The sequence below is a fragment of the Strongylocentrotus purpuratus genome, unplaced genomic scaffold (genome assembly GCF_000002235.5).
Source record: "Strongylocentrotus purpuratus isolate Spur 01 unplaced genomic scaffold, Spur_5.0 spur5_scaffold_13, whole genome shotgun sequence".
Taxonomy (NCBI): Eukaryota; Metazoa; Echinodermata; class Echinoidea; order Camarodonta; family Strongylocentrotidae; genus Strongylocentrotus; species Strongylocentrotus purpuratus.
In genome coordinates this window covers 550,320-563,557 of record NW_022145598.1, presented here as the reverse complement: position 1 = coordinate 563,557, position 13,238 = coordinate 550,320, and the positions used below count along the sequence as shown (strand labels likewise).

At 39.5% G+C, this 13,238-nt stretch overlaps 1 protein-coding gene across 1 annotated transcript; it reads right to left on the bottom strand.

Moving 5' to 3' along the window:
• Window positions 1-11,445: 11,445 nt before the first annotated feature.
• LOC115923348 lies at window positions 11,446-12,150 on the bottom strand. The gene has a single exon (XM_030983804.1). It carries the CDS (start codon window positions 12,148-12,150, stop codon window positions 11,446-11,448), a length of 705 nt encoding a protein of 234 aa, XP_030839664.1.
• Window positions 12,151-13,238: the final 1,088 nt, after the last annotated feature.

Below are 13,238 nucleotides of genomic sequence, written 5' to 3'. Positions count from 1 at the left end.
GCCCATTATCCAAAAAACTTTGAACAGACTTTTGAAACTGTTCTGCTAAGTAAGGTTTGACAGGCCATTGTCCAAAGAAACATTGAAAAGACTTGTAAAACCATTCTGCTTACTATAGTCTAAAAAACCTTTATCCAAAGAAACATTGAAAAGACGTTTAGGACTATTTTGCCTACTATAGTAGGCAGTCCATCATCCAAACAAACATTTAACATACTTTTTAAACTGTTCTGCTTACTAAAGTCGGGCAGACCGTTATCCAAAGAAACGTTAACAAGACTTTCAAAAGTCTTGTGCTTACCTTAGTATGGCAACCCATTCCCCGAAGAAACATTGACAAATGTGTAAAATTATTCTGCCTTAATACTAAAGTATGGCAGCCCATTATCCAAATAAACATTGTCAATATTTGTTTAACTGTCCTGCTTACTATAGTATGGCAGCCCATTACCCACAGCCTCTTATTAACAATGTCCTTGTGACGCCCTACCAAGAATACGCCTAGATAAAAATTGTATAATTATACTTTCAGTTTCTTTATTTTTAACAGTTACTTTCAGTAGCATCGACGCCATCGATAGTATGTCTAGCACAAGCTGTCGCTCTAGAACGAGCCATCCCGACTGGAACAGAACCCCCATTCCCGCTGTAGCCGTGGTTACTGATGATGTTGGCTGCGTACTCCCGGTCTTCAGTGATGTAATCTAGATGGTGCCCGAAGGGATTACGCGTGAGTCCTGTGTCATCTGTGTCTTGGTTTCTGTAGAAGGTTATCCCGAGTCCAAACCAGACGTTGTCCTTGCGACTGTTGGTCTGTCTATTAAGCATTGGACTAACGTGTCCATCGCCAGTCTGGGTGTGGCCATTGGGGATCCTGTCGTACACAGGGTTGCTGACGAAATCGATTTTCCGCTGGAAGCTGTTGACATCAACTTCAAAGGCATCTTCGGGATGGGCAATGACCTCACCGGTGCTGTTCTTTGATGACCTCTGACCGCTATCCATTTGCATCCTGTTCCAGATGACTTCTGAAGAGTCTGTACTGGCACCATCCGGGACATCACGGCTGGTTGTTTGGATGGTACAGATGCCCTTGACATGACTTTCACCATGTTCCTGACCGCTAGATTTGAACTCACTGTGAGCATCAAGTTTGATCGACGCGTCTGGCCGTATCAACCTGAAAGAAAATTGTTAGGTGTTGTGCTTTAAACCCATTTTGTTGAATAAAAACATGTGTTATGTCATTATTAGTGGAAAATAATTTAATGTTAAGAGTGGTAGTGGGAGAATAAGTAGTTGAAGTGATACTATGCGTACTAAATCGTAACAATGATATTAATACATGTAGTAATAGAATAAAAAAATAAAATTAATTTTAATACATCTATGATCAATAATAGTGATATTAATATCAGTATTTATATCAATAGTAATAATGATAGTAATACAAAATTAAAAAAAGATAGTAACAGTAATAGTACAAGTAAAATTTAAAGTAATTGACAATGCTAATATTAATACTAATGTTAATTGTAACGGTATAGTTTTTAGTGATAACAAATATTGGACATACTTGTTGTGGTCACAAAGCAGAATAGCAATGATGATGAGCGTGCAAAGGAACAACGTTCCAGTCACAGCCAAGGCAATATACAGCATCATAGTAACGTGAGCCGGATCTGCTTGGGGTAAAAAATATTTGCGAAACTTACTTTAGGACTGTAATATAATTATTTTCATTCTTTACAATGATTTCTCATCGGCATCTTTGTTCGTTTTCGTGTCTTACATGGAAGCTATATATAATTTATCTAGAATAGACTGTGGTGGATCTATGACTCCTTGGCCGTTGGCACAATATTGGTGCACATTCTCTTTCCTTTCTTTATGTCCACCTAAAATGTGCGAAATAGAGTTTTGCAAGGTGTCCTCCAACCTGCATCCGCCTATATTCTAAAAGCCTTTTCGCAAGATCTCCTCAAATTCAGTTTATGTGTCTTGTGTAAGACAGCACAGTCTGATAGAATAATTGTCTATACCAATACTATAAATAACAATCTAGGCATATGTAACCAAACCTAAACAATTGTTTTATTCTATTATGCTTGTTTTACCTTGATTTTCATGTGATTCTCCCCTCAAGTAGTTGGGAGGTTCTGAAGTGACAGTGTCGGGTGACCTTGGTAGCGAGTCCTCTGAGACAGTTTCTGCGGTGAGTCATAAAACATTAATTGCTTAATCACAAGGGAATAGGATAATAGAAACATTCAAAGATTAGAAGAACAAAATTGTATGTCGAGTTTTGGCTTAAAGGAAGAGGTATTAACTAATGTGTTATTCTTAATTTCATATCGAAGAATATTCAGCGATTGATTATAACCACTGCTTCTAAAATGTTTTCATTTCAGAATGTCACTAATAAAATTGATTTTGGCTATTTATATAGTCCACTGTAAATATTAGTTTTCACATCGATGTTCCATGTCTGTGATATCCTGGATATTCAGCAAGATTTAAGGAACATGAAACATAATTCCATGTTCCACAATAGAGTAGTTTAAAAATATCATGATTCCCTATGGCTCAAAGGGTTACCTGGTGATGACGGCATTTCGAAAATTAAGATGGCATCTACTCTAATCACTGTCCTTGATCCTCCGTTTGTGGCAGTGAACTTGATCTGCGTAGGAAAATAAAATAAATTAAACAAATTCAAAGTTAAAGCACCATGGCTTGCTGTTTTTTTAAATAAAATCAAAGGAAGACAGATACGTCGACAACCCCCACCCCTCCCCCCAGTTTTGTGTGGGAATAATGTGCATGCAGGTAAACGGTGAGGAAAAAAAAGAGGAGAGGGGGATGCCGTACTCGACACAAAATAAATTCTTCTCTAATATATCGATGTATATCAAAGAATACAAAATGAAAGAATTGATAAGGCAGGATTTAGATATGATGATGTTATTTCATTCTATGCAAATACCAAAATGTAAAACAAAGTATAACAACGAAAAATGTTAACATAATCATGTCTCTCGTAATTAGAAAAAACAAATGTCATTCGATTCACAAATGCTTTCTTTCTGAATATGTGCATATGTGCGTTATGTTTGTGTGTGTGTGTGTGTGTGTGTGATGTATGTGTGTTGTGTATGTGTGTGTGTGTGTGTGTGTGTGTGTGTGAGTGGGGGAGTGATATGTATAAGTGTCATTTAGTACCTCCACGTCATCTTTGTTGTCGCATGAATACGGTAGTCTTTCAATGAACACCCACTCCCAATTGTAGTGCTCAATATAGAACAGGTGGCGATAGTCGTTACGGCATGTCGTGATAGAGAACGAACCCGGCTTCCGATCAGTACTATTCGGTGACGTTTCGGTTATGTTCGGTGATGATTCGGTTGCAGAGAAGAAGAAGAATTGAAGCTCGCCGGTGTAATAGTTAAACTCATGCTCGATGACGAAGGTCGCCGTGTCTCCCTCTTGGCTAGAATGCCTAGTGAAGTTTGCCTCCAGGTAAACTGCACGTATACGGAGAAACACAATGGCGAAGACTTTTGAGATATCAACTCAAATGCAATTTAAGTTTATATCCTATTCGGATTACATAATCATTCGTTTATTTCAGGTGACGTATATTCAAGGCTATCAAAATTGCCCTAGCTTGATTGTTCGACAGTCATTGCAGTCGTGCTGACATTATGCTAGCATATTTTGATGCCATAAAGAGCAGCGAAAATAGGGTCGATATGCTTTAAAGTCATTATTATTATTCATTATTTACTTCGTCTAATGATGATTAACCAGACCGCACAAAATGAAAGTTACTCTATGAGCCAACTTCGAAATCCACTGAATTAGATTTTTAAAAGTTATTACAATTGTTTAGCGGTCACACCCATCAATTTTACAAAGTCACAAACATAATGAATTGCAATCATTTTATTGACACATTCCAATTTCTAAGAAAGGGTACAAATAAATGTATCAATTATCAAGATTTGTCCTACATTTCTTCCCGTAATGTAATGGTTTAAAATCCTAGTAATATATTAAGAAACGATCTTACTTCTTGATAGTTACCATTCATTTGACCTTCTTCCTGGACTAGATCCCATTGTCCATGTTCAAACACCATTCCACATGTAGTGTTTTGAAAACGACAAAGCCAGTCTATAAAAAAATATATATATATCAAGCTTCATCACTAGACGAAAGAGTTTTGTGTTAAATATAACAATTAATTATGTCTGTTAAATCCTGACTGTTTATTATCCACACAGAATTGGGTAAAAGAGCAAACATGAATTGCTTTGGTATAATTTTCTTAACAAACAATAAATACATTTTACCCAAATTTAGGTACATTTACTAAATATTGCGTAAACGTTAACCGAACAACTATGCAGAGTCCCTTTCAGCCCAACATACTTACAATTTTGCCAACTCTTTTTTGGAGAGTGTATTTTAAGCTTTTCAACTTTGAATACCCACCCACCCATCATTACCCATCAATTGACCATGTCCCCCTTTTACCCAGCACGGGTACAAGTCCACAAACCGTTTTAAGCGTGTACTGTGAGTTGTTTTGATGTGTCCTATGGAATGATAGGACTGCTCGAAGTATATGTGAGACACACCGGGTTATTGTGTATCAAATGTTCAATCTATTAACTCTTACTATCTCCCACCAACAATGAATAACACAACGATAAAACTAAACAACAATACACAAATTCAAATGTTAAATCAAGATGTACACAATTAAATTAACACTTTTAGTTTGACAATTCAAATAGTTCAAAGTAAATCCAGTATGCTAAATGTGTAAATAAAGCATTTTGAGAATCAGGAACATTACGTAACTCTTCGACTCTTCGAAATTAATAGATATAAATAATGTGACTCTTTATTCAACAATAACTTACCTGCAACTTGGGCTGATGCATTTGAAATAAACAGGACGAAAAGTAGAAAACAGGATACATATCTCCCAAGCATCATGGAACACAGCAAGTCAGGGGAAAAGACGACCGGGTTGTAAGTGGTAAATAGTACTGGTATTACGACGATATCGTGATATGTATCCCAATGATCGGTCTAAACTATTCAATTAGCTCATCAAACATATCCAAGATATATTGACATGATATAAGCTGGTACGGAATTTGTAATATGAATGTCATAATTGCATATGTATAACCTGTGGTATTTGTCAAATTCACCAGTAATCATATTTTGTCAGGGAAGTGAAGTTTTCCATTGAACAGATAATTGTGTTTATTTTGGGTCAATATTGTGAGACTATGGCTAGTCATCTGAATCAATTGTAAATATTTGTCACTGCCGTATTGATTTTAGATTGTTTCCCATACTGCATATGTATAAGGATACAACCCTAAATATAATGCTGGTCAGGCTATCAAATGTGCCATACAGTATCATAATCGGTCTGCCAGGTGTTAGGGGTTTATTTAAGTTGAACGAGTGACTTACAACAAATTAAAATTCAATTAAATGCATTCCCTTCAAATTCCTTTTTGTTTAAACTTGAATCCCGACTGGGAAGCATTCGTTTTCAAACTGTTCCTATATGTAATGTGTAATGATATTTAATTTGATTTTAAAGTGGGGCTCCGGAGTGCAATTACCCGCTGTCCCACTGGCGTCACCCCCCCCCCCCCTCCCACTTCCCCTACAAAAAAATAGGGAATGTGAATTGGTACGCAATTCAACATCTTGTAGAACAAGGAATAGGACTGACTTAATATTTTGCCATTGCCATTTGCATTGAGGGATGAGCTCAATATTGCCGAATGAGAGATGTGATGTACATTCACTTCAAATCCGCTCCATTGTGTTTGCTGTCCTCTTGCGGCATGGTTAGATTTAAACGGTGTTGTTTTCTCTTCGCCCGTTGCTGGCGCAGCACTTTTATGAAACACAGTGACATTAATTAGGAGTTTCGCCAACCCGGTTCACGCGGGCACAATATGGCGAGTAGGCCTTATGTTTTCATGGGAAAGCACAAAACAAAAGAATATGCCATTCTGTTACCAACTGAAACCAAGTTGGCCAAGCTCTGTATAAAATAGCTCTGGGGACAGTCACTGCCATTGATTAGATTTAGATTCAGATTCAGATTCAAATTCAAATTCAAATTTTATTGTCTACGTTCGAAACACAGACATTTGGCCTCCACTGGCAGAAGAAAACAATGAATAACATAAATGTGCACAAAACAAAAACATCAATTAGATTAAGAAAAAGTTTAATAAATTCTGACAAAAGTAAGAGGAGATCTCAGATTAAGATGAGAACAGGAATAAAGGAAGCTGAGCAAGAAAAGACAGGAATGTAGGTAAGGGAAAGATAGATGTGTAAATACACGACTCTTTGGACCAAAGCGTATGGAGAATAATAGTTTTGACACGCTTACTCGTTCTAATTAAGTCTATGTGCAAGGATAATCACAGCTTGACACCTGCCCCCGGTCACCAACTGTAGGACAAATTTATACTTCCGACAACTACCCCGCCCCTCGGACGATGACAAGTACCCTATAACCCCCCCCCCCCCGGTAAGATTGCTCCCCCCTCCCTCACACACACATACACCACGCTACTACATGTAGGAAAGTGGATAGCACTATATATACCATATTTCATACAATAACTTCTGATTACTTGTAACTAGGTAAAGGTCCTGCGACAAGGTAGACACAATCTTATTTGAATCTCAATTGATTACAATATTCCTTTCAAAACAGTACATTCATAGTACAAAGAGTAGACTTGTATCTTTTTAATACAATGAACTAATTATCATGTTTTTTCACAACTCTTTGTGTAAAATTAAAACATTTTTTAGTTACTTTTGCCAATGTTTAGTATCCTTTAATCAAGACATTATTTAAGATTTGTTATTGATTTCGCAAAATATTAAACGAATTAATCCTTTGATGTTGTACTTTGTAAATTAAAATCAAGAGATGGAAAATTGCTGAAAAAGCCAAGTGTGTTTTTATGAAGCTTCCAATTGTCTTAATTTGGAAGAAAAAAAAATCCTCGTAATCAGAACCTTCTTTTATTTTGTTTGTAAACTGCTCAACATTCTGGTTCTCATAAATCAGGTTTGATGACGAAGCCGTTGAGGTGATAGCCATCTCCTGGTATGTCCTGTCTTCCTCGGGTCTGGGTTGTAGGTCCATGTAAGGATCTGGTCCGTTCGCTTCGGTCTTGGCTGGTACTTTGCGTCTGTTTCATAAACAAAATCACGTGAATAAATTCATATTAATCCACATTCACCACTCTCTTCCCATGTGTTACCCGGGAGGATGCAAAAGTCATCGTAGTTTCAGTGCTCAGCATTAAAAAAGCGCTTGTCTGAAATGCTCCCTAGGGAGAGAAAAGGGTGGAAACATTGTGGGCAGGCAAGCCTGAATCCCAATATCGCGGAAATATCACATCTGTAGAGTGTTTCGAGACATCGTCGATGTATTTTATACCCCACTAGTAATAGGTGATCAGCCGCGTAGCATGGCAAAGCACCTATTGCGTACTCAGGACATCTACCCCCTGGACGTCCACCCCCGGATAACCACCCCCAGTCAACTTCCCCCTAGGAAAACTACCACATAGTGGAGCCGCCCTCTAGGACGACTACCCCCAGGACAACTACCCCTAGGGCAACTACCCCGGACAACTACCCCCAGACAACTACCCCCTAGGATAGTTGTCTGGGGAGTAGTTGTCCTAGAGGATGGATGTCGTCGGAGGTAGTTGTCTGGGGGTAGTTTTCCGGTGGGTAGTTGTCCGGTGAGTAGTTGTCCGGGGTAGTAGTCCTAGTGGGTAGGAGTCCTAGAATCCACCTTTTGATTTTGTCAGAACCTATCTTTTTAGGCGATCTGCCGCGTAGCGTATGTATTATAATAGTATACATTGTAGTGAGCCCCTTTTATATATTTTTCTTTAAATGTTTAAGCCTGGTTTGATTACGCATTAAAAAAGATTACCTTTGTCTATGTGTAATTGATTAATTATAAGCCCTGCCCTTTCTCAAACGTAACAATTTTGTCATGAAAATAGAGGCCCTCCTAAAATAAAAAAAAATAAAGAAATATCAAACGTTATTTATTTGTTCCATAATAAAATCTGAGGACTTATACATCTACAATTATTGTAAGTCTGGGTATAAAAATCTATTTAGAGTAACAGTAGAAAAGAGTACATATTTTCGAAAAAAAGGAGTATATTCTTTTATGACAGCTTTTTGTTTCAAGAGAAATGATTGATGTTTTGGTTAATGTTCTTACCTTCGCCGGTGGCAATACAGCAGTACCAGAGCAGCCATGATGATGAGTGGCAAGACAACAACAGAAGCAATCACAGGAATAAGCCATGGCATACCTCGTCTCATAGGGGAAGGTGTGGAAGCTGAAAACGGTTCAGAGATAAAGAGGAACAGTCAGTGCGCCGATTAATATTAGACTATCTACATCTTGACTTTTAATAATAAAAAAGAATACTGAAAGATAAAAACCTGGGATGGTATAACGCTATCTAAAATGATTATGGTGGATACTAAAATAGAGGTCATCTGAATATTTCACACACGCCAAAAGAGGTCTACGTGTTTTCGAGCCACAGCACGGCATTTATGTCTATGAGCTAGGCATTTTATCATCATAGCTTCTCTCCACCCAGGTGTTACCTAGGTACCCGGGAGTAAGCAAATGTGTAATTGTCCCATTCACTCTCTACAATTCAATCCTATTTTGCTCCAGTCTATAACAACTTTTCAACATGCAAATCCTAATGGGCAGAGTTTTACTTGACATATACATGTATACAAGTCCTTAACTTGCACAAATATATACAAAGGGTCTTCTACATCCAAGTTTATCGAAAGCAGCCCCCACCTTCTTTAATGAAAATAAAAGACATTCTTATAAGGGCTTACATCTCACCTGCATACCCCGATACAGAAATAGCTAGTGCTAAAGAAAGATCCGCCTGCTTTGGAAAAGAGCTCCATTTTGTTACTTTTCATTGTCAGACAGGGTTCCTATTGATATCAGGTGTATTTGATGCTCTGTTTAAAATTTCATTACATTTTTATTCATTGCTGTAAAACGTGTGTGGGTTAGTGGTACCAGACATGATTAGAGTTAAATTTTTCTATTTTCTGGTCCCATTAATCCGTTCAATGTTAAACATTCATTTGTTATTGTTATATTGATGTACTTTTTGTTTGGATGATAAACTTCAAAATTAAAACTCAGAAACTTAAATAAAGTCAAGACTGCGGAGCGATGAATTATCTACTGCTACTTGTTCTAAATCCAAAGTGGGGCGAACGCTACCGATCGCAGGCTACGCTATGTTTAAATATGTACTGCATCCAATATTCACTCTTGCCAGTTTGAATTTTTTTTAAAACCCGACCACCCCCCCCCCTATTTTTCAAAAAAGTGTTCAGTTTGCTTTTCACTCTCTAAAATCCCATCCAAGCATTTTCAGTCTGTAAACCACTTTTAAACATGCTAACAATTAATGCCAGACATTTGCTTGTCATATAAAAGGGCATAACTTGCTTTCAGGAAAACAAAGGGTATTTTGTATTCACTTATATATTGAATGCATCCAATCACATCAAAGGCATTCTAATAGGGGTTTAATTAAATCAAACTGGTCACGATTTTGAGAATAGTTAAAGAAGAGATTATTATACAGTAGGTTTGCGAGTGCACCATGTGTGAGAGAGAGAGAGAGATAGGTTTGAGGAGTCCTAAAAAGGACTCTGACTCGGTAATCTTTCTTTGGGGAGTGTAGTCGTGAAAAGGACTGTGTGTTATCTTTCTTAGCATATAGTTCTAAGGAGAACTGTAGCGCTTGGAGAGGATGAGTGGCTCGACGTTTCGAACAGGTTGACTATCCGTCGTCAGGAGTGGAGAATAGGGACTTTTAGATTGAGTGGACGAGAACACGACGAACGTCGACTGATCATGCGTGTCAACGTACTTAACTGCCCATGTTGACTACAATTATAAATCTTTTAGATTGCACTCGACGATATACATGCATGCAGGAAGTAACACTATGAACATCACGGACAAAGAAAGAGGACAAAATATACAGTTCCTCATTCTACCCTCAACAAAAGAACATCCCTTCACTGCAATTATGTAAAAATGTGTAGAACAGGTGAATATGCATGTGACACCTGTTCTACACATTTTATGTTTACATAATAGCAGGGAAGGGATGTTCCTTTGTCTACCTGAGGAACTGTATATTTTATGCGCACGCGGCATACTAGTACCTTGAGCATGTAAAGGCGCTATATAAATATCAATATGTAGGTATGTATGTACTAGATTTAGGAAAATCAAGGTTGACGCATTCTCGATCGCAGACTGAGACGACGTAACACATGCGCAGTGCCTTAAAATGACGTCACACGTTGCAGTCAAAGCTGTTGACGTGCAAATCTAAAAGTCCCTAGTACGGTACTAGTATATGCCGCGTTCACATAAAATATACAGTTCCTCGGGTAGACAAAGGAACGTCCCTTCCCTGCCATTATGTAAAAAGGTGTAGAACAGGTGTCACATGCATATTCACCTGTTCTACACATGTTTACATAATAGCAGTTGAAGGAATGTTCTTTCGTCTACCACAGCAATAGGCCATTTTCGTAATGTAACCAAATTAATGCATAAGTCTTTGTGAAGTGCCTCAATACAAATACAAATTTCCTTCACCTGATAAGAATAATAGTATTTCAATAGACAGAATCTGAACTGCATACATTAGTTGTAGTCAGGTTGGACAAACAATGTGGATTGACCTGCCTAGCAACACTTAATATATGCAGTAGCATTCTGACTATTAAAATACTATTATTCCTATCGTGTGAATGAAATTATTTTGTACTGAGGCACTTCATAAAGACTTATGCATTAAATTTGGTTACATTACGAAAATGGCCTATTGTTGAGGGTAGAATAAGAAACTATATATTTTGTTCTCTTTCTTTGTTCGTTATGTTCATAGTGTTACTTCCTGCATGCATGTATATTGTCGAGTGCAATCTAAAAGATTTCTAATTGTAGTCAACATGGGCAGTTGAGTACGTTGATACGCATGATCACTCGGCGTTCTTCGTGTTCTCGTCCACTCAATCTAAAAGTCCCTATTGTAGCTGTGAGGCTGGCGGCTGCTTTGAGGGTTCGGCGGGTGGCGGTGGTTGATGTACGGTTGTCTGTCGGGGTGGTGAGGGCGGTGCTGGAGGCGGTGCTGGAGGAGGAGTGACCGGGTACTTGTTGATGAGGGGTTTCCAGATGTCGTTGATGTATAGTCCTGAGTCTCGGGGCACGGTGTTGCGGCGGTGAATTTCGATGGCTTCTCGGATTCGGCGTGTACGCATGCCAGTGCTTCATTATGGAGATGAGATGACTGTTATCCCATTCGATGGTGTGTTCGTGTTGCTGGGCGTGTTTGTCTGTTTGACGATGGCAGACTTATCCCAATCGCTGAGTCTGAAGCTGGTTCTGTACTCCTTGAGTCTTGTTTCCAGATTTCTCCCCGTTTCACCAATGTAGACTTTTCCACATTCGCATGGTATTTTGTAGACTCCAGCTTTCTTGTGTTTTGGATGCTTGTCTTTGTGGGAGTGGAGTATCGAATGGAGTTTGTTGGAGGAAGTGTTTCGAACTTGGACGTCTGCTGCTTGAAGGATACGTTGAATCTTGTGAGAGGCTTGATCGATATAGGGAAGAACAACAGTTTGCTTCGGTGGAGTAGATGCGGGTGGGTTCTCTTCAGGGGTGGTGTTCGCTGCGGGCTTGCTGGCGGGAGTCTTGGATTTGATCTTATGTCTTGGGTATTTGTTGATGCTAGTTAGGGCTGTGGTGACATGCTGGATTTCCTGGTCTAGATGGTCTGCATCGCAGAGTTTATGGGCTCGGCGGATGATGGCGTTGGGGACTGATTGTAGTACGGATGGATGGTGTAAGGATCTGTAGTGAAGATATCTATCGGTGTGTGTGGGTTTCCTGTAGACTTGATGAGCGGGCTTGCCGGATGGTGATTTGGTAACGAGAACGTCTAGGAAGGGGATGCTGTTGTTTTGCTCGGTCTCCATGGTGAATTTGATGCTCGGGTGATGCTGGTTGATGTGGGCAAGAAAGTGGTCTAAGTCACGTCTGCTATGTGGCCAGATGACGAATGTGTCGTCGACATATCGGAGCCAGAGAGAAGGACGTTGTGAGAGAGTCTGGAGTGCCGTTGTCTGTATCGTGTATGGTGGTCTTGGAGAGGATATCGACGAAATGCTTGGAGTTATTGATGGGGTGCTGCGATTGTCCTATGAGTGGTTGGAGAATCGTGGTCAGGTGTTTGGCTGTGTCATAGCAAGGCCTCGGGTTGAAATGATGGGGCGAAGTGGAATGGTAGGTTTATGTATCTTCGGCTGGCCAAACAGGTGGGGCAGGTAGCTGAAGATGAGCGAAGTTTGAAGTAGAGTGGCTCGGATATGACTTCTGTTCTGTGAAGAGAGAGGAGTCGCTGGTTGAGTTTCCTTTCCGTTGCTAGTTTGGGATTTTTCTTTAGTTGTTTGTAAGTCGTAGTCTCGAGGAGCGCACCGATCTTATTGTGGTAGTCCCCTTTGTTCAGAACTACTGTAGCGTTGCCCTTGTCTTCATGCAGAATGTGTATTGACTGGTTGCTGCGTAGATCTCTGATAGCGGCTCGTTCTGGTTTGCTATTGTTGGGTTGTGGTGGCTTAGCTGTGGATAGGGCTTGGGTGACTTGGAAACGGATTTGGTCCGCTGCGGTTCGGCTCAGGAATCTCAGTTTAGGTTCTACTTGTTGAATGACTTCTGAGAACGGGATCTTCTTAGGTGACACGGCGAAGTTGAGACATAATGATAGGACTTTGTGTTCGGTTTCCGTGAGTGGATGGTTGCTGAGGTTGATAACGGTGTCCTCGGTGCTGGTTGGTGTAGTCTGGTTGGTTGATTTCTGGCTGTAAGCTAGAGGTTTGTTGAATTTGACGATCTGCTTCTTTTGGGTTGACTGGAAAGATTTTCCAGCTGTAAAGGTGTTGAAGGCCTGGCATATCTAATAATGATGCTCGTCGAAAAGATGTACCTTCTGCAGTATTGGTCGATTGACTTTCCTTGGAGTCGGGGCTTCTAGAGGTGAGAGTATGTATAGTTTGAGGTGGTGGCG

Bases quoted from the DNA above. Each gene is read 5' to 3' on its own strand.
- LOC115923348 (XM_030983804.1), bottom strand. From the start codon at position 12,150: ATGGAGACCGAGCAAAACAACAGCATCCCCTTCCTAGACGTTCTCGTT.